Source organism: Mus caroli, unplaced genomic scaffold (assembly GCF_978045245.1).
Source record: "Mus caroli unplaced genomic scaffold, Mus_caroli_1 scaffold_12, whole genome shotgun sequence".
Taxonomy (NCBI): Eukaryota; Metazoa; Chordata; class Mammalia; order Rodentia; family Muridae; genus Mus; species Mus caroli.
Window position 1 is genome coordinate 47,642,234 of NW_028227267.1, and position 26,887 is coordinate 47,669,120.

The 26,887-nt window shown below is 42.9% G+C and overlaps 2 protein-coding genes across 2 annotated transcripts; one reads left to right on the plus strand and one right to left on the minus strand.

Moving 5' to 3' along the window:
* Nucleotides 1-2: 2 nt before the first annotated feature.
* Tox4 (TOX high mobility group box family member 4) lies at nt 3-15,106 on the plus strand. The gene is made up of 9 exons (XM_021181945.3): nt 3-211; nt 376-444; nt 5,980-6,222; nt 7,052-7,312; nt 7,625-7,855; nt 11,015-11,095; nt 12,070-12,813; nt 13,108-13,271; nt 13,788-15,106. Exons 1-9 carry the CDS (start codon nt 206-208, stop codon nt 13,846-13,848), a joined length of 1,860 nt encoding a protein of 619 aa, XP_021037604.1. The 5' UTR covers nt 3-205; the 3' UTR covers nt 13,849-15,106.
* A 343-nt stretch (nt 15,107-15,449) lies between these two features.
* Nucleotides 15,450-25,667, minus strand: Mettl3 (methyltransferase 3, N6-adenosine-methyltransferase complex catalytic subunit). Its single transcript, XM_021181946.3, has 11 exons — nt 25,281-25,667; nt 20,744-20,961; nt 20,261-20,665; nt 19,211-19,386; nt 18,436-18,652; nt 18,038-18,225; nt 17,675-17,713; nt 17,407-17,515; nt 17,255-17,320; nt 16,823-16,935; nt 15,450-15,688 (listed from the first exon to the last, which is right to left on the minus strand). Exons 1-11 carry the CDS (start codon nt 25,378-25,380, stop codon nt 15,577-15,579), a joined length of 1,743 nt encoding a protein of 580 aa, XP_021037605.1. The 5' UTR covers nt 25,381-25,667; the 3' UTR covers nt 15,450-15,576.
* Nucleotides 25,668-26,887: the final 1,220 nt, after the last annotated feature.

A 26,887-nucleotide genomic window follows, 5' to 3' on the forward strand; every position in this document is an offset into this window, starting at 1 on the left:
TACATGCCATTATCCCACCAAGCTCCAGGGGGCGACAGCGACCCTTCGGGCAGCTGGGATCGCGACTGGTTGCGTCCCTGACTCGGTCCAATCATCGGCGAGCGACGCTTTCTCCTTGAGGAAGTGACGCGCTCGGAACCTAGTGGGGGCGGTGGGAGCGATGCGGACGCGGAGACGCTGAGTCGCTGGTAGTGGTGCTGTGAAGATGGAGGTGGGTGCCGAGTCTTTGAGGGCTGATGAGGGTTCGCGGCCGACTAGGGGAAGCGGAAGCGGGAATGCAGGGCAGCGAGGAGCCAGGGGGGCTCGGGAGAGCTGGGGTCTCAGCACGCCTCGGCTCCGCTCACTTACCCACCGCGGCTTTCTTTTGGTTTACAGTTTCCCGGAGGAAATGACAATTACCTGACGATCACTGGGCCCTCGCACCCTTTCCTGTCAGGGGCCGAGGTGAGCAAAAGCTGCTGATGCTGGGGCGCCGGAGGGCCTAGGCAGCGGTTGGGGAAGGACGGTGGGGGTGAGCGCGGGGGCTGGCGGGAGCTGGAGGGGACAGTGGCCGAGGCTTCGAGCACCTCTAAGGACTGTGGAGGGGGGAAGAACCGAAAGCGGCTGTCAGGAGGAAACCAGGATGTTGAAGAGACGGCCTGTTTAAGAGTTTCTGTTCTGAATAGGAAGAACGAAAGGAATTGTACTTTGGTTGGGGGTGAAATAACTAACAATCTTGGGAGACAGCAAGAAAGAAAATTTTTTTTTTCAGTAAAGAAATCGAGATAAAGAAAGTTGTTTATCCAGCAGGGATTAACTTCGGACAGTTGTTATTCCTTGAATTCTATAGGGGTCTCTTTTATTTGAAATGTCTTCTGTGATAAAAGTGGTTCATCTTACTGACGTGGCTTCTGTTTGCTTGGCTAAAGAACGACAGAGGGAAAGAAATAGCTGCCAGAGAACACAAAAGGGGTAGAGTGCACCTGTTACCCAGTGATCACAGACTGACTATGTCACCTTTGGATTCCAGTTGTCAAATGACTATAATAATAGGGTTTGTTTTGTTTTGCTTTTTAAAGATGGCGTGAAGTAGAAGTAATGGTTGTTGGATGTTCTAAGGCCTTCCACAAGGGTCACCTAAGACCATGGGAAAACAGATACTTTGCGATTCATAACAGTCGCAAACTTGTATTTGAGAAATAGCAGCAAAAATAATTTTATGGTTGGGGGTCACCATAATATGAGGAACTATAATAAAGGGTCCATGCAGCATTAGGAACATTGACAGCCACTGCTTTAAGATATTCAGGAAAACTTTCGGTTGACAGATTTTCCTATTAGAAAGCATAACACTTACTTGGGCAAGCGAAAGTCAAAGGTGCAGTGTATGAAATTTTACCATTTTTTTGAGAACTTGAGCCTTGGTCCATCTTTTGAGGATTATATACTACCTCCCAAAGTGCTGTGAATTCATTTGCACGGTTGTTTGCACCAAAAGTAGTTGTCCATTGCTGTTGTGTCGGTTTATCCTGTGGGAACATTGTTTTGTTTTATTTTTTTTTTTTTTGTTTCTCGAGGCAGAGTTTCTCTGTGTAGCCCTGGCTGTCCTGGAACTCACTCTGTAGACCAGGCTATCCTCGAACTCAGAAATCCGCCTGCCTCTGCCTCCCGAGTGCTGGGATTAAAGGCGTGCGTCACCACGTCCAGCATCTGTGGGAACATAGTTATGGTTGAGAGATGATTGACAGTGAGTGATTGCTAGTTTGCGTTTGCTTTTTAGTTTTTTGTTTTTGTTTCTTTTGGTGTTTTTTTCTTTTCTTTCTTTCTTTCTTTCTTTCTTTGTTTGTTTAAATAAAAAACAGTCTCACATAGCTCTGGCTGTCCTGGAACTCACAATGTAGACCAGGCTGATCTCAAACTCAAAGATATCCACTTGCCTCTGCCTTTCCAGTAAAGAGTTCTTCCCATTCAGAACAGAACTCTTTCCTGTGATTAAAGGCATACTCTAGCACTCCTGGCTGCTGATTTATTGTTTAACTTAATATTATTGAATATTCTCCTAAGCAAAGGGAGGTATGACTCAAATGAGTGGCAAAATTAGGAAGGAAACAAAGTCTTGCACTTGGTGATTTTATTCCGAGTTCCATCCAAAAGGTCTCCATGGTCTGATTTCATTGTTTGGAGTGCAGTAAGTCACATTGTCCTTATTTATAGGAAAGTGCATTTTAAAAGTAAACACGGCTGGGCGTGGTGGCCCACGCCTTTAATCTCAGCACTCCAGAGGCAGAGGCAGGTGGATTTCTGAGTTTAAGGCCAGCCTGGTCTACAGAGTTCCAGGACAGCCAGGGCTACACAGAGAAATCCTCTCTCAAAAAAACGAGAAAAAAAAAAAAAAGTAAACACAAGACTGGGTGTAGTGGTACACATCTTTAATCTTAATTCCAACATTTGGGAGACAGAGTTGTGTGTCTTTTTTTTTTTTTAAAGATTTATTTATTTATTCCAGTACACTGTTGATCTCTTCAGACACACAAGAAAAGGGCGTCAGATCTCATTGCAGATGGTTGTGAGCCACCGCGTGGTTGCTGGGGATTGAACTCAGGACCTCTGGAAGAGTAGTCAGTGCTCTTAACCGCTGAGCCATCTCTCCAGTCCCCCCCACCCCCACCCCATGTGTATCTTAAATTCCAAAATTATATAGAGAGACCATGTCTCCAAAAAAGGAAAGAAAAAAAAGGTAAATACAGCTTTCAATTTTTCCTACCAGTCTGACATTGATCAAAAGCTAACTGCATGAGGGATGGCCCTTTAAAACATGCAGGGACGGGGCTGGTGAGATGGCTCAGCAGTTAAGAGCACTGACTGCTCTTCTGACGGTCCTGAGTTCAAGTCCCAGCAACCACATGGTGACTCACAACCATCTAATGAGACCTGACCCCCCTCTTCTGGAGTGTCTGAAGACAGCTACAGTGTACTTATGTATAATAATAAATAAATTTTAAAAAAAACAAAACATGCAGGGACTAGGTAGTGAAGCACTGGCCTACTGTGTGCTGGACCCTTGACCCAGCATTGACAGAAAAAGGGAGGCCTCTCAAGGCGTGCTTCTGCCCTTTGTTTCTGTTCTGTTCTGGCTCCTGATGTTGCTGTCGAGAGGAGGGAACATTCAGCTAAGCTTTAAGCTCCTCCGTTTCAGTAGCTTCCTTTAGGCCTGACTCTGTCCTTGTTACTTACAACCTGTGCACCTACTTGTTCCTGCCTCTCAGTGAATTTTTAAACTTTATGTCTTTGTTTTGTTTGAGAGGAATCATTTCACTGTGTAGTCTTGGCTGACAACAAACTTGCTATGCGACTAGGCTGGCCTTCATTTGCCTCTGCTTCCTGAGTTCTGGGATTAAAATATATGCCACCATGCCTGGCTTTTAACCTTCATGTTAGTGAATGTATGGGTCTTGTTGTTTCCTGCCTTATTGTAAGCCATCACAGATAACTTAAAAATAGGTGATCTTTTTAAAGCAATTCTTTTTGAAGAACAGTCATTTTTCAAGTTTGCTTGGTTTTTATTTTTTTTTATTTTTTTTTTTTATTGTCAAAAAGAAAATAGCTGCCCTTATGGAGTATTAGCCATAAATTAATAGAAAAAATGGACTGTGTTCAAGTTAAGAACTTCTTTATATCAAATACATCATTATAGGGGCTGGAGAGATTTTTTTGTGTGTGTGTGTGTATGGGTGTTGTGCCTGTTTCTATCTATGTCTGTGCACCACATGTCAGGTGCCTGTGGAGGTCAGAAGAGGGCAAGAGATTCCTCTGGGTCTGCATTATACACGTTTGTGAGCCACCATGTGGGTGCTGGGAATGGAACATAGGTTCTCTGGAAGAGCAGCACATGCTCTAAACCACTGAGGCATCTCTCCAGCACTGATAAAGCTGTTTTTCTAAATACTGGATGGCTGGTATATAGGTCATTTTTAGAGTTTTTGCTTAGTGTGTGGGAGCTTCTGATTGGACCTCTGGACAGAGGGAAGAGGATAGAAAGCACAGGGAGATGAGGAGAGAGGAGAGGAGGGATGCTAGCTGTCATGGTTGTGTGTCTGTGTGCAGGCAGAGGACAGAAGGCATTTGATCCCTGGAGCTAGAGTTAAAGATAGTTGTGAGCAGAGTGGATGCTGAAAACTGAGCCTGTGTCCTTTTCGAGAGCAGCAAATGTTCTTAACTGCTGAGTCATCTCTTCTGCCTCTCCTTCAATCAGTATCTAAGCAATCTTTATTTTTATTTTCAATTGCATTTTATTTTATTTACTGACTATGTTCACATATCCTAAAGGGAACGTGAGAGGTGGCGAGCAGGTGAGCTTGCTCTCATGTGTGTGTGTGTGTGCGCGCGCGCGGTGTGTGCAAAAAGTCCTCTGCCTGCACACAGACACACAAACCATGACAACTAGCACCCCTCCTCTCCTCTCTTCTCTCTCCCTCCCTCCCTCCCTTCTTCCCCTCCTTCCTTCTCTCCCCCTCTCTCTCTTTCTTTACCCCCTTTTCTCCCTCTCCCTTGAGGGGCCAGGGATTGAACTTAGGTTGGTAGGCTTGGTAGCATGCACCTTACCCAGTGAGCCATCTCACTAGCTCCTTGGTATCCTTTCTTATAAACGTAATCCTCAAACTGGCTTTTCCTTCAAAGCCTAGAGTCTGGGAACATTTAGACTAAGTGCATTGCCTCTAGAAGGCTAGACTAAAGGTATGTGCTGCTTACAACACTCAGCTTGTTTTTGTTTTCTTGAGATAGGGTATTTCACGGGATGGCAGCCTGGACTGCAACTCACCCACCTTCCTGGCTCAGTCTCTTGCTGCTGAGATGAGTGTGCACCGTTGTTCAGGCCATAATCTCCATTTCTATAGACAAGGGAAACCTGCTCCAGGCCTTGAGCTGAGAGGAGCCACAGCTCTTTCTACAAAGCCTCTTGCTTATTACTTAGAACACTTTTTGTTCTAGATGCTTCTATCTTAGGTTTTTAGTGCCCCGAGGAAACTGTCAAATATACTTTTGCTTAGATATGCTGTTAGTTCTGTGAATAGTGACCCCGCTCGGAATAGGAGTGAAGTTGGGTGTGATTATAATCCTAGCAGTCAAGAAACTTGTCATTTGAGACAAGGTCTTTAAAAGAAGCCGGGTGCGATGGCACACGCTTTTAATTCCAGCACTGGGGAGGCAGAGGCTGGGGGATCTCTGAGTTTGAGGACAGCCTAGTGTACAAAGAGTTTTGAGATAGCCAAGAAACCTTGTCTCAAAAAACAAAAACAAAATAATAATAATAAATAAATAAGTGAAAGAAAGAAAAAAAGAGGAGAGAGAGGAGAGAAAAAGGACGTAGGGTGTGGAACAAACCCAAAACCTAGAAAGGACCGAATGGTGTACTAATCTTTCCTCCTTGGTTTACTTTTTAGTCTTGCTGTGTGAGGCTACTGGCCTCAACTTTGTAGTTATCATCCATTCTTTTTTTATTATTGGGTCCCCAGATCATGTACCCTAAAAATTGTGTCACTAACACTGAAATTTCTGAAATGGTGAGGTCCTAAGAAACTTCACTGTAAATATTTTAGAGGTAGGTATGTTTTCCATGGCATTATCTTTTAGGATTTGCTCCAGATGAACCTAAAACAACAATGTGTGATTGGTTGGTGAACAGCGAATTCTGTGGTCTAAAGATTCAGACGTAACCACTGTGAAATAACTGGTGTCAACTAGTATCTGTGGTGGAGATTAAGCATCATAGACTATTTCCTTATTTGTGTTGAAAGACTTGACTAGAGCAGGAGAAATAATTTAAGACAAAGATAGTAAAGGTTGAAAAGAAAAGATAAATGACCATTGTGAGTGGGGTTGGATTCTTAGGCATGTCACATGGCTACAGATTTAAAGGTTAAAAAGAGGTTTATTTGTAAACCGAGTTCTATGGAATCTTGTTACTCTTCCTACTAATTCTTTTCCCATTTTTCCATACAGACATTCCATACACCAAGCTTGGGCGATGAGGAATTTGAAATTCCACCTATCTCCTTGGACTCTGATCCCTCGCTGGCTGTCTCAGATGTGGTTGGCCACTTTGATGACCTGGCAGACCCCTCCTCTTCACAGGATGGCAGCTTTTCAGCTCAATACGGGGTCCAGACATTGGACATGCCTGTGGGCATGACCCATGGCTTGATGGAGCAGGGCGGAGGGCTCCTGAGTGGGGGCTTGACTATGGTAAGAAGCAACACAGTGGTAGGCTTGCCAAGCTCATAGGAATGCTTTAAGGAGGACAAAGTTAGTCCCTATTGCCTGCTAAACTTGGGTCGTACTTGTTTCCTCAAGGACTGACCAACAAAGACTTCATTGTGCCTGAATGAGATTTTCTTGAAAAAATAATTTTAAACTGTAAAATATCCAGTATTTTGTGAAAATTATTTATAGTTTTAAAAAGGGTCTTGTTTTTTGTAATAACCTTCATATTCTGGAATTCTAATGTATAAGTGTCACATTGCGTGATTTATTAAAAAAATGGGCTGGGCCAACTATAGTAATTGTAGACTGATACCATAAACGTTTAGGGTTTCCAGCACTTTGTCGGTATCACATCTCCATGTCGTGTGTTTGATGACAGACATCTATCTGTCTGCACTTCAGCTTCTCTGCTCTCATTGCCCATGCATTGCAACTTTAAAAACGTATTCTAGAAATACAAGTGGGTGTAGCTTGTATGCTGTATAGTCCCACGGATTGTAGGGAACGAATTGTCCTTTTCTGTTTTTGAGATAGGTTCTCACTATGTAGCCCTAACTGACTTAGAATTCACATAGGTAGATCAGGCTAGCTTCAAACTCAGAGATTTCACCATCTGCCTCTTATCTCCTGAGTGTTGGAATTCAGGGCAGGTAATCATGCCTGGCCTCCTAACATGGTTTTTATGCAGACAGATTATCTAATGTTCTGTAGGATTTAAATGATGGGAGTCTATGGAAGCCCAGGAGTTTATAAGGAAGGGGACATGGTATTTTAATATTTAGTGTTTGATTAGTTTTTCTGCTTCTCTCAGGACCTGGACCATTCTATAGGAACTCAGTATAGTGCCAACCCACCTGTTACAATTGATGTACCAATGACAGACATGACTTCTGGCTTAATGGGACACAGCCAGTTGACCACTATTGATCAGTCAGAACTGAGTTCTCAACTTGGTTTGAGTTTAGGAGGTGGCACCATCTTGCCACCTGCCCAGTCACCTGAGGATCGTCTTTCAACTACTCCTTCACCTACCAATTCACTTCATGAGGATGGTGTTGATGATTTCCGGAGGGTGAGGCATTCCCTGCCAAAGTCAATTCTGTTACCCTAGGGTAGAATGCTTGTCGTATAAAGGCTAGTCCATCTTCACTTGATTCTGGGCTCTTGCCTCAATCACTGTTCTCAGTGATCCTCAAATAAGACTCTCAAAACCATTGCTTCCAGTTTTAGCTTAAATGCCACGGCTATGGCTGCTTTCCCTCCCTCACTGCTAAGCCATCTTTCCAGCCTGGTTTGCCCCTATCAAACCCTTTTCTTAAAGTTCTCCAGGCCCAGTACTTCCCTTCTGCCATCTTTTAATTCTCTCCATTTTTCTCCCTGACAGCAACTTCCCGCCCAGAAGACAGTGGTAGTGGAAACAGGGAAAAAGCAAAAAGCTCCCAAGAAGAGAAAAAAGAAAGACCCAAATGAACCTCAGAAGCCAGTCTCTGCGTATGCATTGTTCTTTCGAGATACGCAGGCTGCCATCAAGGGACAAAACCCGAACGCAACCTTTGGGGAGGTCTCGAAGATTGTGGCTTCCATGTGGGACAGCCTTGGAGAAGAACAGAAGCAGGTGAAGAGTGGGTAGCGAACACTTTTAAAGGGACAGAGCCTTAGTCCGGGCTCTGTTGGTGTGAGACATCATGAGCAAGGCATTTTTTTTTTTTTTTTAAGATTTAATTATTTTATGTGAGTTGTTCTATCTGCATATACACCTGGGTGCCAGAAGAGGGCATCAGATCCCATCACAGATGGTTGTGAGCCACCATGTGGTTGCTGGAAATTGAACTCAGGACCTCTGGAAGAGCAACCAGTGCTCGATACCACTGAGCTGTCTCTCCAGCCCACAAGGAAATTCATGTAAAAGACAGCAGTTAATTGGGGCTTGCTTATGGTTTCAGAGGTTTAGTACATTCTTATCAAGGAGCATGCAGCATGTAGGCAGACATGGTGTTAGAGAAGTGGCTGAGAGTGCTACATCCAGATCTGCTGGCAGCAGAAACAGGGACACTGGGCCCAGCTTGGCTTTTAGAACCTCTGCCCACTTCCAGTGACATACTCCCTCTAACAAGGCCACACTTACTAATCTTCCTCAAGTAGTGCTACTCTCTGGTGACTAAGCATTTAAATGGCTGGGGGTAGGGAGGGGGAAAGATTCCTTTTTATTTTTTATTTTTATTTTTTGGGTAAGATTTTATTTATTAAATTATTTACATATATATATGTACACACACACACACACATATATATATTTGTTTTGTTTTTGTTTTTTGTTTGTTTGTTTGTTTTCGAGACAGAGTTTCTATGTATGTGAGTACACTGTCGCTGTCTTCAGCAGACACACCAGAAGAGAGCATCGGACTCTATTCCAGATGCTGTGAGCCACAATGTGGTTGCTGGGAATTGAACTCAGGATCTCTGGAAGAGCAGTCAATGCTCTTAACTGCTAAGTCATCTCTGCAGCCCATGAGGGCCATTCTTAATTCAAATCACCACACATCTTTCCCTGTCATAGAGCTCTTTGTTAATGGTTTTAATACATTTGCTTTCCATATAGGGATTCTCTGTGTAACAGCCATGGCTATCCTGGAACTCACTCTGTAGACCAGGCTGGCCTCAAACTCACAGAGATCCACCTGCCTCTACCTCCTGAGTGCTGGGATTCAAGGTGTGAGCCACCACTGCTTGGCTCACATATTCTTTATCTTAGAAGTTTCAGGGAAAAAAATCATTTTAATTTAGTTATTGTTGTTGTGCTGGGTAGCAAACCCAAGGCTTTATACTTGCTAAATGTTTACTCTCCTACTGAGCTAAATCTCTAACCTAAAATCCCATTGCCAAACTATAAGTGGGACTGCAAATTGGTGCTCATTGGGTGAAGGCTTCTGATGACCTTGAACCCAACATTCTTCATGGTGACAGGGAAGAATCAACTTGTCCTCTGACCTCTACATGCACACCCAAAAAACATACACATGTGCACACAGAATCATTAATAAACTTTCATAATAAAAAGACTGTATCTTCCCTAATCTGTAAAATAACCATCATTTTCCTTTTACTAATGGTGAATTCTGGCAGGTGTGGGGCCCACTCCTTTGATCCCAGCACTTGGGAGGCAGAGGCAGGTGTATTTCTGAGTTCGAGGCCAGCCTGGTCTACAGAGTGAGTTCCAGGACAGCCAGGGCCACACAGAGAAACCCTGTTTCAAAAAAAAAAAAAAAAAACAAGAGAGAGAAAAGAAAGAAAAGGTCTAAAGATGGACTATGGGGTTCCCCACTCAGTTAAGGTCATACAGCTTTTAAATGATAGGGTTGGGCAGGCTTGTTCCCTTAACTTGAAATTTCATGTGACAGTGAACAATTGTTGCTTATCCCTTGTGTCTTCAGCTCTTTAGTTTAGCTTTTCAAAGCCTGGAAATTCCATGTACCATCCAATAGTGCCTAATCCCTCTTTTGTCTTTAACTGTTTAGTTTTTAGGTTAACTTTCCCGAGCCTCATGTTTTTTCTAATTGTAAAGTTAAGGTATTTCTTGGTAAGTTGCATGTTGAAACTATCCCTCAAAGTTTCAGGTACAGTTGAAAACTATATATATATATATATATATATATATATATATAGTTATTTATAAATAATATAAAAATTTATAAATTATATTTAGAGAGAGAACTATATATATATAGTTATAGAACTATATATATATATATAGAGAGAGAGAGAACTATATATATATATATAGTTCTCTCTCTCTCTAGAGAGAGAGAGAGAGAGAGAGTGAGTATATAGAATATACATATATTCTCCCTAAATTTAAACAGAATTTAAAAAAAAATGAACTGGTAATAATGACGTGTGTGTAGTCCCAGTTATACTGGGGAGGGGAAGGCAGGGTAGAAAACACCTTGGCCCCAGCGATTTGGGATCAACAACATACTGAGACACACATACACCATCTCTTTAGGAAAAAGAAACTGACATGGAAGCATACTACTGTGGTTCTTAGCATTTATGAGGCAGAGGCAGAGAGAGGATCATGAGTTTCAAGGCTAGCTTATGGAATGTGTGTGTTGGTGGGGGTATGAATCATCAAGTCATGTAAACTGAAGATAGCTGTAATTATCATTACCCTATGTGCCTGTATCTTCTGTCAAAGCAAGTCCTCAGTACCTAAAACAAAAAGCTGAATTTGTTTTAACCAAATGGTGGAGTATGGCTGGCTGTAGCTGGCAGTTACTTGTTGCTGTGTTGTTATTCCTTGTAGCCTTTCATGTGGTTTTTGGGGTTGTTTGCTTTGTTTTTTAAGACAAGGTTTCTTGTGTAGTCCTGGCTGTCCTGGAACTGACTTTGTAGACCAGTCTGGATGCAAATTCATAGAGATCTATTGCCTCTTGTGTTTTAAATAGTGTGTTATATTCTAATGATCAAACAAGTCACAGAGGTAGCCCAGATTCAGTAAAAGAAAATAGGCTTCAGCTTTTGGTGTCAGAAGGGACATGCAAGAGGAAAGGACTCTTGAGGTCATCTTTGACAACTTACACATTTCCTAAGGGAAACCTTTCTGAGTTGGGCAGTATTGAGCTAAGTATATTACTGATCTTACAATTTGCAAATGGTTTTATGCTTTATATGGCAGTGGACATGGAGCTGTTCACCTCTGTGAGTGGTTGAACTGAGTTCTGATGGACAGTACTTACCAGTGGTTCATTTGAAACAAACACTGTCTTTCCTGTAGGTGTACAAGCGGAAGACTGAGGCTGCCAAGAAAGAGTATCTCAAGGCACTAGCTGCTTATAAAGACAACCAGGAATGCCAGGTACGGTTACAATAAATAGATGCCTTAAATCATTTTTCTTTTCCCAATCGTTATAGGTAAATCACACACACACACACACACACACACACACACACACACACACACACACACACACAGAGCCAGGAAACCAAAATCGTGGAAAGGCTGTAAATAGATGCCTTAAATCATTTTTCTTTTCCCAGTCGTTATAGGTAAATCACACACACACACACACACACACACACACACACACACACACAGCCAGGAAACCAAAATCGTGGAAAGGCTGTGAGAGTTGGTTCAGCAGTTAAAAGCACTGCTGTTGGGCTGGTGAGATGGCTCAGTGGGTAAGAGCACCCGACTGCTCTTCCAAAGGTCCGGAGTTCAAATCCCAGCAACCACATGGTGGCTCACAACCATCCGTAACAAGATCTGGCGCCCTCTTCTGGAGTGTCTGAAGACAACTACAGTGTACTTCCATATAATAAATAAATAAATCTTTAAAAAAAAAAAAAAAGCACTGCTGTTTTTGGGAAGGATATTAATTCTGTACCCAATACTCAACATGTTGACTTAGGACTATCTGTAACTCTATTTCCTTAAGATCCAGTGACCTCTTATGACCTCCTGAAGCATACATATGGTGCACATATGTGCAGGTAAATACTACACATACCAGGACAGCCAGGGCAATACAGAGAAACCCTGTCTTGAACCTCCCCACCCAAAAAATACTACACATACACATACACATAAAAAATAAACCTGTATAACCTATTATTGTATAGTGTTAAATTTTAGAGCTTCCTCACCCAGTATTTCAATCATAAGCTCTGTAAATAAGTCTTTTAGTTTATCCACTACTTCCAGTGTTTACTTAAGAAAGTCCTTATCTTTCTATGACTTTTTTTTTTTTTTGCTGTAATGAAAATGAATGTGTGCTACAGTAGAGAGTAAATTACTTGTCGCCTTTTTGTTTTGGTCTTTGTTTTTAGGCTACTGTGGAAACAGTGGAATTAGATCCTGTGCCACAGTCACAGACTCCTTCCCCACCTCCTGTGACTACTGCTGACCCAGCATCTCCAGCACCAGCCTCAACGGAGTCTCCTGCTTTGCCCCCTTGCATCATAGTGAATTCCACGCTTTCATCTTACGTGGCAAACCAGGCGTCTTCTGGGCCTGGAGGTCAGCCCAATATTACCAAGTTGATTATTACCAAACAGATGTTGCCTTCTTCTATCACCATGTCCCAAGGAGGAATGGTTACTGTTATCCCAGCCACAGTGGTTACCTCCCGTGGGCTCCAGGTAGGCCAAACAAGTACAGCTACTATTCAGCCAAGCCAGCAGGCCCAGATTGTCACCCGGTCAGTGTTGCAGGCAGCAGCAGCTGCTGCTGCTTCCATGCAACTGCCTCCACCCCGACTACAGCCTCCTCCGTTGCAACAGATGCCTCAGCCCCCAACTCAACAGCAAGTCACCATTCTACAGCAACCCCCTCCACTTCAGGCCATGCAGCAACCTCCACCTCAGAAAGTTAGAATCAACTTACAGCAGCAGCCACCTCCTCTGCAGAGCAAGATTGTGCCTCCACCCACTCTGAAAATACAGACTACTGTGGTCCCTCCAACTGTAGAAAGCAGTCCTGAGCAGCCTATGAACAGCAGCCCCGAGGCCCACACAGTAGAGGCCACCTCTCCTGAGACAATCTGTGAAATGATCGCAGATGTAGTTCCTGAGGTAAAGCCTTTTTTTGTTGTTTGTTTTTTGAGATAGGGTCTTATGTTGGCCAGGACATATGGACTCACTATGTAGCCAAAGATAGCCTTGAACCTGATTCTCCTGCCTCTGCATGTCAGCTTCACTTTATAAAGTTATATTAAGAATTCATTCTGCTTCCTAGAGCTGTAAGCTTGGTTATAAATGAGAACAAGAAATCACCTTTCTCTGAAAATCCTTACGTAAGGGGTGTGGCAGATGTTCCGACTAGTTAGTAGCACTCTAATCCATCCTTGTATTGCTCCCTGTTCTAAGGTGGAGTCTCCTTCTCAGATGCATGTTGAATTGGTGAGTGGCTCCCCTGTGACACTGTCACCTCAGCCTCGATGTGTGAGGTCTGGTTGTGAGAACCCTCCTGTTATCAGTAAGGACTGGGACAACGAGTACTGCAGCAATGAGTGTGTGGTGAAGCACTGCAGGTGAGTTTAACAGTCCTTATAACTCAAGAGATAGTGAAGTGAAACTGTTGGGGAGCCTTGTACCCGTGTGGAGTGACCATGACCTTATTAGGCAGAGCCACTTGACATGTGTGGATGGGTGGGTGGGTGGGTATCTGATTAGAGATGCTCCTAGATGTTCAATTGCTTAGAGAGGAGGATGTAGCTCAACTGACAACTGCTTGCCTGGTACTGGTAAGGTCCTGATTTCAATTACCAGTGTTAAAGAAATTGGTGAGGGATAGGTAAGGGGGAAAGTAGCAGAGTAAATGCTACGTGTAGAGAAGAGTGAGTAGTAAGTGAAAACTTTGCCCTTCTACCAAAATGTCCCAGGGAATGACCTATATGAAAGGGCATATGTGTCCTCTACAAGGTGGATTGGCACAGTCTACCACATCTGACTTTTAGGCTACTTGATGACGTTAAACTTTGGAGGTGTAGGGAAATATTTGGGTATGGTTTTGCTATAATAAGTTTGTATGTATCTTTCTCTCTTAGGGATGTATTCTTGGCCTGGGTGGCCTCTAGAAATCCAAACTCTGTGGTGTTTGTGAAGTAGCCTTCGTCTTCTCCAAGCCTTGAAGAGTCATTTGCTGAACACGAGGCCAAAAGCCTGTTTTTTGTTTTGTTTTGTTGGTTTTTCGAGACAGGGTTTCTCTATGTAGCCCTGGCTGTCCTGGAACTCATTTTGTAGACCAGGCTGGCCTGGAACTCAGAAATCCACCTGCTCTGCCTCCCAAGTGCTGGGATTAAAGGCGTGCGCCACCACCGCCCAGCCAAAAGCCTGTTTTTTAAACACAAGCTGGGCTTCTGTAGTGCCTGACCTTTACCCATAGTCCTTCATGCCTCCATCTCCCTTCTTTCTTCAGCAGAGGCCAGACTATGTAGCAAATTCACTGTAATTTAGAATTGCTTTTTACTCTCAACTGTAAGCAAAATTACCAGCTTACTAAGCAAGCACAGGGAGGGTGCTGGGAGCAAATCACAGGGGTCATTAGAAGAAACATACCAGTAAAACTGTCAGACCACTTGCCTAGAATGTCACTGGGAGAGTGCTTCGCTTTGTTCTCGGCAGAAAAATCTCTGGGAGAAGAGAGGCTTAGGGCTTCAGCTCAGTGGTAAAGTGCACTGGGTTTAAATCCCAAGTGAAGGAGGAATGAAAATACTGATTTAAAATAAAATGTGTGATAACCCTTTAAAAGGGAACTATTATTAATATACACAGTGCTATTAGGAGGAAGGTTTGAAGGCCTGGGGTTATGGCTTAGCAATAAGCTCTGAGTTCAGACCCCAGGCTGGAAGATCAGGAGTTCAAGGTCATCCTTGGCCCACTAGTGAGTTTGAGAAGAACAGTCTAAGATGCATGAGGTAAATGTTTTACAGAACATGGTGGCCCGTGCCTTTAATCCTAATACTTTGGAAGTAGACGCAGGAAGATTTTTGAGTAAAGCCAATCTGAACTTACATCAGACTTTGTCTCAAAAAACAGACTGGGTGTGGTGGCACTCCCCTTTAATCCTAGAACTTGGGAGGCAAGAGGCAGGTTGGATCTCTGAGCTTGAAGTTAGCTAGGGTTACCTAGTGAGATCCCATCTTAAGGTTCCCCTCCCTGCCCCTGACAAAAACACACACATTCTGTTTGTCTCAGTCTTAGCACACTGGGCTAGAGGGGAAACGACATCATCATCCAGAAGTATCTTTTTCTCTACAAGTATTTCTTTACCTGACTTCTTGGTTCCCAGTGTTGCATGTAAGAAGCAGAACTCAATACCCCTAATAAGAGGTTTTACAAAGTAAAGAATCTGTGTTTGATGAAACATCTTTTAAATGTGCATTCATTTACATAATGCATAGGCCAATTTTTTATATTCTAAGCTCTAATTTTAATTGAAGGTACCTTGTTTTTCTTAGAAATTAGCTACAGACTAATAAACCAGCAAACGTACATAGAATAAGCACAAGTTTAGAGTACCATATGCATGGTAAAATTCAAATTAACTCTGTTTATAGCGTACTAATTGCTAAGCGCTATGAACCTGTGTAGTCTTTTCTAACATGTTAGGTAGCTAACATTCTTCTTTTACTTATAATGAATCACGCTAATTAAAGAGTAGCACAAGGACATACACTAAGTGGAAAGCCATAATTTCACTTCAGAAATTCCAATTATAATACAAACTTTTATTTATTTATATACATAGTAGGGGACACTATTGCATAAACAGTCCTCTTAAGGTGTGGCCTGTAGCCCATGGCTCTGAATGCTTAGCTTGGTAAGGAAGTGCTTCTATAAATTCTTAGGTTTAGAGATGATGCCGTCCGGATACCTTTGCTTAAACCTGGCAACCACATCTGGGTCTAGTAGGTGTATCCCATCCAGTTGGTTTCCAAGAGTAATCCTAAAACAAGGGGGAAAGAAGAGGCAAACCAAATATCCTGTAAGGGCTTAATACTTAAAATATCATCTCAGGCTGTCCTGGAACTCTCCATGTAGACCAGGCTAACCTTGAACTCAGAGATCTACTTGCCTCTGCCTCCCAAGTGCTAAGGCTAAAGGTGTGCTCTACTATGTCAACTATGTCCACGTCAATTTTTTGGTTTGGTTTTTTTTTTTTTTTTTTTTTTATATGTAAGTACACTGTAGCTGTCTTCAGACACACCAGAAGAGGGCATCAGATCTCATTACAGATGGTTGTGAGCCACCATGTGGTTGCTGGGATTTGAACTCTGGACCTTAGGAAGAGCAGTCGGATGCTCTTACCCACTGAGCCATCTCACCAGCCCTGGTTTGGTTTTCGAGACAGGGTTTCTCTGTATAGCCCTGGCTGTCCTGGAACTCACTTTGTAGACCAGGCTGGCCTCAAACTCAGAAATCCGCCTGCCTATGCCTCCTGAGTGCTAGGATTAAAGGTGTGTGCCACCACGCCTGGCCCTTTTAAAAAGATCATAGCAAATAATATGGCAGTGTCAATACAAAAACTGATTGGATTTTAATTTCTTTGGTGGTCCTAAGAGTTGAACCTAGGCACCTTACATATATACTCCTAACACTACCAGCCCCCTCCCCTTTTGAGACCTCTAAATAAATTAGATTCATTATGTAGCATTGGCAGGCCTTAAGCTTGCAATCTTCCTGCTTCAGTCTCATGCCCCAAGATCCAGCTGGATCTATCTAAGGATTAGTAATTGATGGTAGCCAGGCCTATTTCATTCACTCACTGCTAGTGAATAATCCTTGGATAATTAAAATGCTCACCATTGGAGTCAAACATTAAAACTGACAGATTAAATAAATACTTAGTAGCCACTAGGGGGCAGATTTAATATATCCCACAGAATAGCTGAAGATCCTTGGGCAGTTAATAGCTTTAAGAACAGCCCTTTGGGTTCTAATGAATGTTGTAGATTCTGGTAAAGCTTAAGCCATCTGTAGACTACCAGAATGTATACAACTCAGTGACATCTGTCTTTGGCCATAAAGGTTTTTTTTTGGGGGGGCGGGGGCAGGAGGTAGAGAGGCAAGAGCCTGTTACCAGTTGGGCTGCACATTGTGTGGTCGTCCAAATAACTCAATCTTGCGGGTGCCAGGGGACAGTCTCTCAATCATGCCATATATTTCATCTGGTTTATGACTGGTGGAACGAACCTAGAAAATAAAAACTCAAGCTACTTTAAGTTATTCAAGATTGCTTAATAGATAGAGAAATGGTTCACGTTATGAGCACTGGTTGCTTTTCCAGAGGACCTGGGTTCAACTCCCAAGACCTACAGCTCATGACACCCTCAAAAAGACATACATGCAGGCAAAATACTGATACACATGAAATAAAAATAAATTTTTAAAAAGTTACTCAAGATTGCAATTCTAGTCTGGTCTGTGTTATCCAAATGAGGAAAAAAAATGGAGACTGACAGGAGTATTGTATTGAAAGTTTGAAAGCTTTAGATGCACAGGGGACACATACCTCAGCTACAATCACATCACAATCCAGACCCTGGTTGAATCCTTGAGGATTTCCTTTGACACCAACCTGCTCATCACAGAGAACACTGTTACTTTACACAAGCACAGCTTCCAGTCTCTTAAGCAGCTCCTCCCCCTCCTCCTGTTACTCACCAAGCAGTGTTCCTTCCCATGGTTTAACCAGTGACCCGTCCTGCCCGTCCTAATGATGCGCTGCAGTTGATTAGTCTTCACCCAGATGATTTCATCCACCCGTTCATAACTGTGGAGCATAGGAGAGAACTTGAACTTTAACCAGCTTCACAGCTGAGGCACAGCACGAGACACAAAGGCAGATTGGCAGGAACACTGAGAGAAGGGACCATGCATCTCTTACAGTTCAAGTTACATTTCTCCTAAAAAAGGCAAAATTTCTACTTACCCCCAGAGGTTCAGACATTCTCTGCCCAATTCCATGGCCCTAAAAAGATGGAAGGGTTAAACAATTTATCTGCCCACGTTTTCATATTTTTTTCCTTCAAAATGTCACATGTTTTATAAATAACAGAAGCATTCATTGCCATTGGGGCAAGAGTAAAAAGAAAAGATGAAGCAGCAGCATCTAATCTGAAAGACCTCATTTTTCTAAAATCAGGAATCCCAAGTATTAGTGCTAAAAACATGAAACCCCTCAGAAGGGACAGGCATCCTAAGTGACATTTAATCGAATGCCTGAGAAACCCAGGACTTTACCCAGTTTTCACTCTGCTGTGTTTCCCATACCTACATATCTGGATTATATTACCTTCCTGTGACCCAGAGGAAAAGAAAGCCATCGTCCTGTAGCACTGGTATATTGAGCCTGCGCATCTCATCATCTGTTAACGTCCCGTACGGTAGCTCCATGTGAATATCCCAAGGTGGGTCAGCCATCACAACTGCAAATTTGCCCAAGATACTGACGTCCAGGTAGCGGATATCACAACAGATCCACTGCAGGAGGTAATATTTGGTCATCTTTCCTTCTTTCACAGATTTCACAGTCCCAAACCCTCTACCTCAAGCACTCCCATCCCATTGTGCTCCCATCAGTAAGCCAGATTGCTAAATTATTCCCTATTTTTCTACATATATGGATACCCCACTCAGTTTAAGTATATAGCTTAGAATAGGTTGTCCCAGGCTGTGAGGACACGTAGGTACCTGAGGTGGAAAGAGGCGATCTGCACTGGAGTCACCCCCAACACTCTGTGTAAGAGCAAGCTCCTGGCTTGGCATATGCTCCTTGCTGCCAGGACTCTCAGAATCAACACAAGCATCAATTTCATAGTGAACATATTTGCAGGTATCCATGTGGAAACATGTGTTAAGGAAAGAGCAGTCACCTAAAGACTCATCAGTGTGCTTATTGATAATTCGTCTGGGAAAATAAAAAAAAGGGAATCAGAATCAAGATGGTACTTCAGAAGTAGATCATACAATTCAAAATTTCTTGTTCTCCCCAATTTTCTGATTTGTTAAACTAAAGAACTTTCGTTCTCCTGACTAAAGACTTGATCTGGGGGCTGCGGCTTAGGCCTATAATCCTAGCATTGATAACTAGAGCCTGAAAATCAGAAAGCCCATCCTCAGTGTGCCCAGCCGGAGCTCTGAAACCTTGTCTCAAAGACAACAGAATACAGACTTTCTTCTCTTACTAAAGGGAAGGATATCGTCCAGGAAGGACTCCTTCCTTACTCCAGAGTAAACACCGGCCCTACGCCCAGGTTCCTGACTTCTCCTAGGACTATCTTCCTTCCAGACTTTAACTTTCATTGTTACTCAGACCCAGATGCTTGGCTAGAAAAATCTTCCTTTTACTTGCAAGTGAGCCTGTATTCCTTCTCATGCAGTAGCCATTCCAAAGGCAGGAAGAATATGCTGCAAAGGAACTGCTGCTCCTGCGGAACCCTCCCCACCTCATTCCCTCCCAAGAGACCTGAAGTGCAGCTTGCGACAAGGCCGATCAGCGTCACTGGCTTTCATGCACTCTTCCTTGGTCCCATAGTCACAAAATTCTTGCACCTGGGCCCGACCTCGAGAGCGAAACTTTTCAACAATGGACTGTTCCTTGGCTGTTGTGGTATTTAATAGCTCTAGGATCTCCTGACTGACCTGTGACAGAAGTAGCCTTGGTCTTAAGGGTTTGTAGATAAATTAGCCCTTAAACTGAGTGCCTCCATAAGTCTAATCACTTAATGTCTAATGAGGAATTATATGAATGAACAATGTAGCAGAGTTGTAATGGGCTCAGTCCTCCTCACAAGCATTTAGAATGTAATTCAAATGAGTCTGGTTTCTACAACTAAGCAGTAAGCTGATCTTACCTCCCTAAAAGAGTGTAACTTCTCCTCAAAACAGCTAATTTGGACTGATTAGATAACTAAGAAAGGCACTGTACTAGTCTTCTATTGCTTAGCTAGCTCACTCTACTCAATAGTTCTGTAAAGAACAACTCTGGTTATCATCATCAAAGACCAAACTAACTTTTTAAAACTAAACTAGAAATTGGGAACAAGTAAGAATTCAATATAGTTCACATCAGAACCAATGTACTGATAATTTCATCAACTTATATAACCTGGTCCAAATGAGTACTTATTTAAATTTCTGTTTTCTGAATCCTCTTTTGAGAATTCTTCCAGATTCTGTAAATAAGGACCTCCTCAATGGCATTATTGATATTTTAAGACTAGGCAGTTTCATCTGGGGAAGGAGGAGTGGAGAGGGGCCTACTATACATTGTAGCATGTTTAGCAAAAGTTTCAGCCCCTACCTTCCAGATCCTCTCTCTACTGAGTGCCAACAGCATACTGTGATAACACTGGACACAGAAACCACCAAACGTGGGGTGGAGGTAATGGTAGAAGAAATCGTCCCCATTGAGAAACACTGCTCTGCGTCTCAATTCTAAGAAATACTCCTTGTGCAAACAGTAGCAAATCAGAACTGTAACTAAGGAATGTGAGTGTGTTCGCACGGTCCCTACCTTCTTGCTCTGCTGTTCTTTCGTTGACTGTTGGTTCAAAAGACTTTCTATCTCCAGATCAACATCGGAGGCAGCGTGCTTCCTGGACTTCTTAGCCGGCTCCTTAGCTGGTTCTGATGCTGAAGAGGCCAGACCAGATGCTAAAGAGCTGGCAAAGGTGGTCACTGTAGTCAAATCCTGTTCTGCACGCCGTTTCTGCCCTGCGATGGTCCCTGCTACCTCTCCAAGACCTTTCTTTTCTGCCACAGCCCCCATCATGGCAGACAGCTTGGAGTGGTCAGCGTAAGTCACAAGAGTAGGATGTGCATCATCTTGGAGGAGACCTCGCTTTACCTCAATCAACTCCTGGGCAGCAAATTTCTGGAGAAGGCTTTCTACCCCATCTTGAGTGGCAGGTGCATCTGGCTAAAGAAAGGAGAAGATCATAAGACACCATAAACAAAAGCAAACTCGGGATAAATTCCAATTTCATCAGGTGATTACCGTAGAGATGGCAAGACGGATGGAAACAGCATCAGTGGGCAAGGTTAAGGCCAGATCTGAGAGGTGATGTAGCAACTTCTTCTCTAACTCAGGGTCTGTAGCTAGTTCAGGGACCACAGACGTTGTGCTGGGTTTAGGGCCACTAGAGGTAGGGGCAGTAGGCACGGGGCTATCACTACGGAAGGTTGGGGACAGTGCTGCTTCTGGGTTCCTTAAATCTACAAGGAAGAAAATAAAGTGGAAAGGGTCAGTACAGTCGGTGTTCACGTTCCTCGGGGTTCAACTGTCCAGCATTGCTAGCACACACATCTTTCACTTCAAGCAGGTTCTCTGACCAGCGTTAGCACTAAATCACCTTTCATTCACACGGCAGCATTTGCTGTTTTGCCAAAATAATCCTGGATTTTCCTGAGAACTACTCACCATTTCTTTGTTGGGGTAGCAATCTTTTCCTGATTCTCTGCCCTCACTGCTTCAAAGGAAGTAATGTAGCATGACACATTTACAGGGAGGTCTCTGCCACCCTTTCCTCCTCTCAAATGATACAATACATCCATACTTTAACTTACAATTTACAAAAAAAAAGAAAGTATTTTCAATAATCAAAACTGGGATCTCAGCACTTGGGAGGCAGAGGCAGGCGGATTTCTGAGTTCGAGGCCAGCCTGGTCTACAGTGTGAGTTCCAGGACAGCCAGGGCTACACACAGAGACACCCTGTCTCAAAACACCAAAAGAGAAAACAAAAAACAAAACAAAAACAAAAACCAATCAAACAAACAAACAAAAAACCTGGGATGTGATTATGTTTCCCAGGGATGGATCTGAAATGTTAATGAAACACCGCTATTGGCCATGGAGAATATGTTTCATACTTATAAACATCAGGCCCTTTGGAATACTTGGCCAAAGGCCTGATCACCAAATGATGGTCCCAGCATATTCCCACTATATGCTCTTACTCCACCACTGTACACCTGAAAGGTCATGGAAGCACAGTAAAGGTTTGGATGGTTTAAAATAACTGGCCTTAGCTAAAAGTATACAAAGAAATGTAAGTAATAATTGCTACATAGCACACTTACAACAGTGTAAGAGAAATACTTGCCTTTAGCAGGGCTGTGCTGGTGGACACTAGACTCTTGGAATTCAGAGATCCCTCAACTCTAATAAATGGGAACTAAAACAGGGGCATATACTAGGAGCAAATCCTGAACTTTCTTATTGAAGTTATAAATTTGAAGTACCAAAAATTTACTTTCAATGAGCAAATATGCACGATGATAAAAGCCACTGTAATGAGGAAACACGAGCTCTTTTCAAATAGGAATTCAGATTCTATCAACAAACGTTAAGTGTTAAAGCGTTTTCTTGACTCAAAGTATGCCAAAGGGGCTAATGTATAAGTTGTGAAAGCCAGGACTGTAAGCCTAGCTTCTTGGGAGGCTAAGGCAGGAAGGATCACAGAAGCTTTGAGCTAAATTCATGTCTAAGTCTAGACAGTTTAGCAAACCTATCTCAAAATAATACATTTAAAAAGGCAGCCGGGCATAGAGAAGTACATTGCCTTTTAGTCCCAGGTAAGCAGAGGCAGGCAGTTAGCTCTGAGTTTGAGGTCAGCTTGGTGTATATAGTAAGTTCCAGGCCAGCCAGAGTACATGGGGAGACATTTTCCCCTCCCCTTAAAAAAAAAAAAAAATTGGGATTTTTTTGATAGGGACTATAAAAGTATAGGTAGGTTTTTTTGTTTGTTGTTTGTTTTTTGTAGCTCTGGCTGTCCTGGAACTCACTATGTAGTCCAGAGGTCTGCCTCGCTTTGCCTCCCAAGTGCTGGAACTGAAGGCAGACACCACCACAACTATCCTAATATTGGTAAGTTGTAAGTCATATTATATCACTACTTTGTCATGGAGATGCCTGATTTTTCACAGGCTCTTACTATTTAGTCCAGGCTGGTCTGGAACCTACTATGTAACCCAGCACAGCCTCAAACTCTGCTGCCTTAGCCTCCCAAGTATTGAGATTACAGGTATGAACTATCATACCTGGCCTTGTTTGTCTGAGATAGGATCTACTTAGCCCATGCTAACCTAAAAATTTCTAACCTCCTGATGGGGTTATAGGCATGTAATGCCATGCCTAGCTTGTTAGGTAGATTTTGAAATGGTTTTAAGTCATATATTAACCATTTCCCCATTTATACTCAATTATGTGCCCAAGGCTGAAAAGATGGCTCAATGGTTAAAGTGCTTGCTGTTCTTACAGAGGACCTGGGGTTTGGTCCCCAGAACATATATGGTGGCTGACAACTATTTGTAATCCAGTTTCATGGGATCCAAAGACTTCTTCTGGCTTTGAAGGGTACTGGGCACACATGTGGGGCACATAATTACGTGAATGCAAAACACTTACATAAAAAACAAACAAGCAAAAAACAAACAAACTTGTGTGCCAAGCACTGTGTAATACAATCCTATTCCTACAAATGTTTATTTTGTTAATCAAAACTCCAGGCCTCTCCAGGCAATTCTTTTTTATTGTTGTTGTTTTGTTTTTCAAGACAAAGTTTCTCTGTATAGCCCCAGCCATCCTGAAACTTGCTCTGTAGACCAGGCTAGCCTTGACTCTGCCTCCTAAGTGCAAACTAAGATTTGTGTGTGTGCCACCACCACCCGACATGGCAATTCTTATTATACATTGATTTTGTAGGGTTTTTTTTGTCTAGCCCAATTTAATGAGCATACTTTGGGAAAGCTGTCCATGACCAAAACAAATGTAAGTAAATAAGTCTTAAATTCTTGAGTATTTTCCATGATTTCAAACTTCTAATTAAAGTCTCAGAAACATCCTTTTTAATGTAATCTAGCTGAAATTCTATGTGGAAACATAGACTACTTTTCAAGCTACAAATATAGTTAAAACTGGTATTTTATTGAAATATGCAATGATACCTAACACCAATTATGTTTAAACAAACTTTTTGCTATTAGGTTTATTTCAAACAAAACAAAGTATCTAACCGCTGTGCCTGTTATATTTTTTGATTAAAGTGTTACTGTTCTTCATTCCTGGTGTGTTTGAGATAGGGTCTTACTATGTAGCTCTGGCTATCCTGGAACTCACTATGTACACCATGCTGGCTTCGAACTCTCAAATCTTGGTTTCTAATTATTCCCTTTTCCTATGTTTTGTACTTTGTGTTTCATAATGCCCTATTATCTTTTTTAAATTATGTAATCTGATAAATCTTGTATTGGCTAATGCAGTTTCAAAATCAAGGCCAAATTTAACTGGCAACTCCAGTAGGATGGCCCCACTGAGCTTGCCCCATTTCTTAGTCATTGTAGGGACTGTGGACCCATTCATTTAGCAGCTTACATATATAATACTGTAGCTGTGACTCTTTCTTTCTTTTTCCCTTTTTTTTTTTTTTTTTTTTTTTTTTTGGCTTTGTTGTTTTGTTTTGAGGCAGGGTCTCTCTAGGTAGTTCTGGCTGTCCTGGAACTCACTATGTATACCAGGCTGGCCTCAAACTCACAGATATCCCTCTTCTTTATGCCTGCAAAGTGCTGGGATTAAAAGCACGAGCCACCATGCTGGGGTTTTCTCCCTGCTTTTTCTTCTAGTTTTCTTTGATTCTCACATAGATTTTAAGCTCCTTTAAGGTAACAGCAGTGTCTTCTTTTTGCCGAAACCCACGAGTAGTGTAGATATGCAATAAATGTTTACAAATTACGGTGAGAAACTTCCCAGAGCATCCAGATCCAGAAATTGAGCACATGAACGGAATTTCACCAAGGTCTGCTGTTGTGAGTTGTGAATACTGCAAAGCACTGACAGGTTAGCCACACGTGGTATGGATTCGTATTCTCGCAGAGCTTTGCAACTGGTTTACCTTAAATAATTGAGCTTGTGCTGGAGAAGGATATTAGGGTAGTACTCTTAAGTTCCTTCAATTTTTCTAACTTTGTCATACAAGGGAGAGGGGGAAAACGTTTAAAGACCAAAACCAAGTGTTTTCAAATTCTTGCTACGTTTGTAAACACTTGCACTACTCACTCAGCAAGGTCCTAGTGAAGACCTTGTTGTGGCTGCTAAACCGTGCACTGGGGATATACAGAAGCAATCCTTGCTCCCCGCCCACATGGGAAAGAAAAGACAGTGACAAAGCAAACGTTACAACTAAGGTAAAACAGGCACAGAAGCAACAAAACGGGTTTTGCTGGCTCTCGGAATAGGGTACTGAGAGGCTTCACGGACGCAACGTTGCTTAGACAGGACTGGAATGGGACCCAAGGAGAGGAGTGGGGACCCATGCTGGTGTGGTGTTACGCTTGAAAAACCGACGCCCGGAAGGAGGCACTGCAAGCTTTCCCGCAGGTGGGCATGCGTTTCAGCTACTCGGGAATGATGGGGTAACCAACAATCGAGGAGTCCAATAAAGGGCTGCTCCGGAAAGGGCGCAGAGCCCGGGGCTGTCTTTCTCTCCAGGAGTCTCTCGCCCCGCCCAGGCCCGCCCCGACCACCCCGCACCTCACCCAAGTGCCCAGAGTCCTGCTTCCGTCGCCGCTGCAGTCTCTCGCGAAGCGAGTCCAGCTGTTTCTTATGAGCCTGGATAGAGCTCCACGTGTCCGACATCCTAGCTCCCAGCGCGGCCTCGGCTCGAATCAGGCGCGGCGGACTAGCACCTCCCCAGCCTAGAACGAAGATACATCTAATTCTCACGAGGACGCCCGAAGGCCAGCCGGATAAAGAGCCAAGATGAAAAGCCACTTCCGGTTGGCGAACCAGCCGGACGTAATCCTCACGGCAGTTCTCTCTCGTGCTTCCGGGAGCGCTGAGGCTGTGTTTGCCATGTTGGTAGCTGGCAGACCAGCCATGTTGATTCTTTAAGTCGTTAGTGACCACGCATTTAAAATAGCAGGACTAGAACAAGTGTGTGTGTTTGACGGGTGGGTGTATGCGTGGAGAGATGGATGGACGGGAAGGAGTGAACAGACTGTTAGTCTGGTTGATTGTATATTCTGGTCCTTGTACATGCGATCAAGCACTGTATCATAGATTTCTGCCCTTAAGGCCCCAGATTTTCTAAGTTAAATATTATCTTGTTTCTTTCTTTCTTTTTATACAAAGTGTGTGAAAGGAGAGTGGAGTTTCACTATGTGGTTCTGCAATTCACAATCCTCCTGCCTCAATATCCGAGTTCTGGGAATTCAGGCATATTCTAAGACAAACATCTTAATTAGGGAACCATCTTTTTCAGCGTGAGGGAGCACTCTTTAAAAATGTTCAGGATGAGCTGGAGAGATGGCTCGGCAGGTAAGAGCACTTACTGCTCTCCCAGGGGTCCTGAGTTCAATTCCCAGCAACCACATGGTTACTCATATCCATCTGTAATTGGGATCCGTTGCCCTTTCTGGTGTGCCTGAAGACGGCTACAGTGTACTCATATACATATAATAAATTGTTCGTTTTTTTTTAAAAAAGAAAATGTGCAAGAAATGGGGAGGTAGCTCAGTAAAGTGTTTGCTGTGAAAGCATGAGATTCTGAGATTTCCAGAACCCACATAAATTTAAGGCAAAGCTGTGTGGGGTGGCAGACATTGTTTTAGCTTAATTTAGAAAAAGGTTTATTTTTGTGTTTGAATGTTTGTATATGTGTGTTTGTACACACACACACTCGATTCCCCTGGAGACCAGAAGACGGAGTAGTTCTTCTAGTAGAAGAACTAGAGTTACAGGCAATTGTGATGTACAATGTGGGTGCTAGGGTTTGAACCTGAGTTAAATTCTGTAATGATAAATAGTGCTCTTTACCACTAAGCTTTATCTCCAGCCCATGACTAGGCACTTGTTATCTCAGTGTTGGAAAGGCAGAGAACAGTAGATCTCCTGGGCTGGCTATCAAACCTATCCAGAAACAAGAACTAAAGTAAAATTATTTATATTATTGCACTGAATGGTCTTATGTACAGTAGTTTGATTGAGAAACTAATAAAATAGTCCCTAAATAATGAAAAGTTAAGGGGCTGGAGAGATGACTCAGCAATGAAGAGCACTGTCTGCTCTTCCAGAGGTCCTGAGTTCAATTCCCAGCAACCACATAGTGGTTCACAACCATTTGTAATGGGGTCCAATGCCTTCC

Coding starts and splice junctions, on each gene's coding strand:
- Tox4 (XM_021181945.3), top strand. Junction 445..5,979: donor CTTTCCTGTCAGGGGCCGAG/GTGAGCAAAAGC, acceptor TTTTCCATACAG/ACATTCCATACACCAAGCTT. Junction 7,313..7,624: donor GTGTTGATGATTTCCGGAGG/GTGAGGCATTCC, acceptor TCTCCCTGACAG/CAACTTCCCGCCCAGAAGAC.
- Mettl3 (XM_021181946.3), bottom strand. CDS start 25,380: ATGTCGGACACGTGGAGCTCTATCCAGGCTCATAAGAAACAGCTGGAC. Junction 18,226..18,435: donor ATCGCCTCTTTCCACCTCAG/GTACCTACGTGT, acceptor TACCTCCTGCAG/TGGATCTGTTGTGATATCCG. Junction 16,936..17,254: donor GTGATGTGATTGTAGCTGAG/GTATGTGTCCCC, acceptor TTTATTTTCTAG/GTTCGTTCCACCAGTCATAA.